Here is a 4,540-nt window from a genome sequence, read left to right as displayed (position 1 = left end):
ATGCTGTTTGACACATACGCGCACTCTCTTTCCTTTTCTGTGCATTTCACACACAAGTTGGCGCTGAGTTGCGCACTCCCCTGTGACTCTCTAACATACACTCACACAGTTCACTGACCGCTAAGTGTCCACAAGCAATGTGACATTGCGTCTACAGTACGAGCTTCAGAGAAGCCGCTGTGTTGCCGCAAGGGGAAACACGGGGATAAGCCTGACAGGCTCATTTTTATTAGCAGTTTTTAATTTCCTCTCCGAGTCCCTGCGCTCTCTGCACTGAAACTGAACATCAAAGGTGAGGCAGGAGAACGATGAGCGGAGGGATGAAGGGGCATCATTTCAAACGGGAACAGAAATGAGCCATAAAGGGAGGAGATCTGGGCGCATTTGCATAAAAAGGCAACCCGGGGTGAATTTCCATAGGGAGTGCTGCGTTATAGATGTGGAGTGCAGTGTGTTGCTCTCACTGCGCTTCATGCTGCTGCTGCTGCTGCTGGAGGAGCTGAGAGAGCGGAGGGTACCGCAGAAATAAAAGGCTGAGAGAGAGAGAGAGAGAGAGAGAGAGAGAGAGAGAGAGAGAGAGAGAGAGAGAGAGAACGGAAAACCCTGAAGTGCTCCGGAGCAAAGGGGAGTATCCCGAGGTGAAGAGGAGAGAGAGGGAGCGGGCAGAGGACAGGGGAGAGGGATAAATAGCAGAGCAGAGGAGAGGAGAAGGGACACGGGCAGCTGCCACCGGGGATACATCAAGATAACGCGGGAGTTCAATCTTAATTTGATGACAGTCTAATTAACGGTGCTGGTGACTGCGCCAAAACGCGCACTCATTGGGAATTTTCTCCGCCCGCACAGCCAACTTTTCTGTTTCTCCGCTTCACGGGCAGACCCTCGTTCGCTGGCTCTTACCTGCTAATCTCTGCTCATCACTCGGACCTCGACTTGGGTCTCCTGTGGTGTAAACCGGATCGGGTGTCTTATCTGTGATGGGGGCAGCGGCGGAGGTGGGGAGCTTCGCCAACGGATTTCTGGACAGCTTTGGCCCCGCGGGTGCCGCTCCGGTTCCCGTTGGCTCTCATTTCGTTCTCACCCCAGCCGGGGCGGTGGACTACAACTCGGTAACCGGACTGATGATGGGGGGGCAGGGGCAGCAGCAGGAGCACCTGGTGTCTGCGGAGAGGCTGTCCCGGAGCCTGGCGGACCTCAGCCATCTGAAGGGGATTCTGAGGCGGCGGCAGCTGTACTGCAGGACCGGCTTCCACCTGGAGATCCGTCCCGACGGCACCGTGCAGGGCACCAGGAAGGATCACAGCAGATTCGGTATGGCCCCTTTCATAAAGAAACATACTCAGTTATTATTATTATTATTATTATTATTATTATTATTATTGTAGTAGTAGTAGTAGTAGTAGTAGTAGTAGTACTTGTAGTAACAGTAGTAGCTAGTCTTTTGTGAAATTTCTGAAATAGACTCTATTGTAAGACAGACTAGACTGACAGGTATCCTTATGATCTCACAAGAGACACTGGAACATACATACGCGAGCGCGCGCGCGCACACACACTCACGCACACATGCTGAGAGACGGGAAGATTAAAAATCAAGAGAAAGTTTGGTACGTCTTAATTTTAATTTTCTTATTCTCGCCAGTATTTGATATAGCCTATAACAGTAGATCGAATTAAATTTAACTGGACAATAAATGAGTGGGGTGAGGTGAGGGGCGATCGCTGCACCCACTCCCACCGACTGGAGCACCCACCCTATATAATCATGAAAACTATAACTACCACAGGATCATAGCCATGTTACTCCAGCCACACAGGTTACTGTAATCAAATGTTAATTGTGTATGTGGCAGCCTACTGTGATGGCAGCTGCTGCTGCTGCTATAACACTGAACTGTAGGCTGGTCTGTGGTGCTACCGGCGGATGTAACAATGCATGTCGAGAAACATTATTTCTTTCAAGATAAATAAGCTTTCCAGTGTCCCACTTTGAGTATTTTATCTTTGCACATTTCCACCACATTTCCTCTCTGAGATTTCATTGCAAGTGTTTCTTTACTTTTACCAGCTTATCTTCAGTTATCAAGATAAACAGCTGCAGCTTACGGCAGATCAAAAGTAGATCTCTGTTGAGATTTCTTTCAGTGCTTTGAGGCTGTAACACTTCTGGCACTTGATTCATTCCATTTGAGACTTGGATGCAGCTTCATGCCAGAGGCCATTCCAGACACCCAGTGTTGCTTGTCAGCTGGTGTGAATAGACATAGAGTTTATTTTTAATGAAGTCTAAGTTTTTTGTGTTGAGTGCAGGTACATTTTAGTCTCATCACTGACCTTCTTCAGATATCTTTCATTTTGCTTGTATTTAAAGTAATTCACAGAAATGTGATTGTAGGGTTTTGCAGTGGAATAAACCTGAGCAAGACTAATACCATACTGTAAAATTAAATTTATCTGTGTTAGATGCACTTGTTTTGAACAAAAGTGTCTGCAAAATGAAGCTAATTTAATGTAATGTGTCTGTGCAGGTATTTTGGAGTTCATCAGTCTGGCTGTGGGACTGGTTAGCATCAGAGGGGTGGACAGTGGCCTCTACCTCGCAATGAACAGCAAGGGAGAGCTGTATGGATCGGTGAGTCCTCACACTATTGAGTACACACTTAACACACACATCCTTCTGCACTGTCTACCAATTCTCAGCATGTCCAATGTGTAACCCATGGCCATCAGATGGCACATTTGCATCACTAAACTCATAGTTTCCTCTACTTGTCTTTCTCCCTGCAGGAGAAGCTGTCTGCAGAATGCGTTTTTAGGGAACAATTTGAAGAAAACTGGTACAACACCTACTCATCCAACATTTACCGGCATGGAGAAAAAGGTGCATTTTACTTTGTTGCTCTGAACAAAGATGGGACGTCCCGGGATGGAACGAGGTCGAGGCGACATCAGAGGTTCACTCACTTCCTACCGAGGCCTGTAGACCCAGATAGAGTACCGGAGCTGTACAGGGACATACTGGGCCAGAGCTGAGACTGAGTGGGTGTTACCATGACCCTGTCAAAGCCAGTCTGAGCTGAAACGCAACCCAAGTGCACATAATCTTAACCTCCTCTTGAGGGAGATAGATGGTCTTGTTGGTCTGGACAAAACAGGATCATAAGAAGTGCACCAAACCAACATTCCCCACCGCTGGCACAGAGGAAGGAAAGAGACCCTCTCTGAAGCAGACTAGCTGGGGCTTTGACTGAATAGCGGCAGGAATCTTCTGTGGAAGATGTGAAAGGCCTCATGACAGACACAGAGGGTACCTGGGCCCCTAAAATTGCCACTTTATCGGCCTATGCAGAGGCCCTGGTGGCCAGATGATATATGGATTTCTTTTGAGTTTCCACTTGTTAAATCCAACTACCTGCTTGTCCAAACTGCATGTTCAAGAGGAGAAGAGTGTGGGAACTAATAAGTGAGATTAACAACTAGCTGCTATAGTGGCTGGTGAGTCTTGTCAGTTCCACTGTTTTCAGTAGGCCTTTTAATTTTATTCAAAACACTACTGTGGCTGCTAAGTAAACAATTGATTAAAAATGCATAATCCACTATATAGTGTGGCTGGTTTACACAAAAGGTAGTTTTATGCACTGGAAAGCAGCCATGTCTGTTCTGAGGAACGGGTCCGAGAGCTGGGGCAATCACCTGTATCGCACTGTTGTGATGGCGCGGATGGATTCCCTTTGAAACTGCTCTAAAGACAGATGCTGCTCAGAAAATACGTCTATTCTACTAAGTGCATGAGGAACAAGAGAAGAAGAATAGAGCCAGTGGAGCGTTATAAGGACTTCCTCTGTGGTGTCCCGTGGTGGATTACTGCGTGTTCTGTTGGAACTCTAGAGACTAGAACCCGGTGAAGGAATTCTGCTGTTCTTTTACTGACTGCAGTCAAACAACAAGCACGGGACTGACGGAGACACCCTTACAAACCTGTTGACAGATTTTATTCTTATTTATGAGTTTTTGTTTCCTAGGACATACAGTATATTTATTTCATATATTTATTTATTTCGAGAATATATTTTTACAGGTATGAGATAAAATAAAAAAAATATCCAGAACAAGGCATGAGAGGTTTTTCTTATTCACTGTGCTGTCTACACTTTTGTTTTCCATTCTCACAATCTGATTGAGGACATCAATTCATGTCAGTTTGAGACTCTGGGTTCACAGTGTTGAACTAAAATGGCTTTATGTCATATGCATCAGTAATGAAACAATTGCTTCCTAGTCAAACACAGTGCATGACTGCCATGTGTCTGCCTATCAGGGTCCTATTCTTTGGACATAGGCTACCAAGTTATCCAGATTAGAATGTTGATGATTTGCTATGAATCTGAATTCTTGGTTCTTCGAGGCCGGTTTAAAATTAACTATGAACTGTTGTCAGAGCAACAAGCCCTTAAGCATGAGTTGCAAAAGTGCAGGGTTATTGACAGTTACCTGGATCACGAGTAAGACGTACAGTGAACCCAACACGGACTAATTTTCA

At 45.8% G+C, this 4,540-nt stretch overlaps 1 protein-coding gene across 1 annotated transcript; it reads left to right on the top strand.

Moving 5' to 3' along the window:
* The first annotated feature begins 473 nt into the window (after window positions 1-473).
* On the top strand, window positions 474-4,087 carry LOC143319709 (fibroblast growth factor 20-like). The gene is made up of 3 exons (XM_076728871.1): window positions 474-1,311; window positions 2,529-2,632; window positions 2,788-4,087. The coding sequence occupies exons 1-3, from the start codon at window positions 978-980 to the stop codon at window positions 3,031-3,033; spliced, it is 684 nt and encodes a 227-aa protein (XP_076584986.1). The 5' UTR covers window positions 474-977; the 3' UTR covers window positions 3,034-4,087.
* Window positions 4,088-4,540: the final 453 nt, after the last annotated feature.

The sequence above is a fragment of the Chaetodon auriga genome, chromosome 4 (assembly GCF_051107435.1).
Source record: "Chaetodon auriga isolate fChaAug3 chromosome 4, fChaAug3.hap1, whole genome shotgun sequence".
Lineage (NCBI taxonomy): Eukaryota > Metazoa > Chordata > Actinopteri > Chaetodontiformes > Chaetodontidae > Chaetodon > Chaetodon auriga.
This window is presented reverse-complemented; position numbering and strand designations above follow the sequence as displayed.

Coding starts and splice junctions, on each gene's coding strand:
- LOC143319709 (XM_076728871.1), top strand. CDS start 978: ATGGGGGCAGCGGCGGAGGTGGGGAGCTTCGCCAACGGATTTCTGGAC. Junction 1,312..2,528: donor GAAGGATCACAGCAGATTCG/GTATGGCCCCTT, acceptor GTGTCTGTGCAG/GTATTTTGGAGTTCATCAGT. Junction 2,633..2,787: donor AGGGAGAGCTGTATGGATCG/GTGAGTCCTCAC, acceptor TTCTCCCTGCAG/GAGAAGCTGTCTGCAGAATG.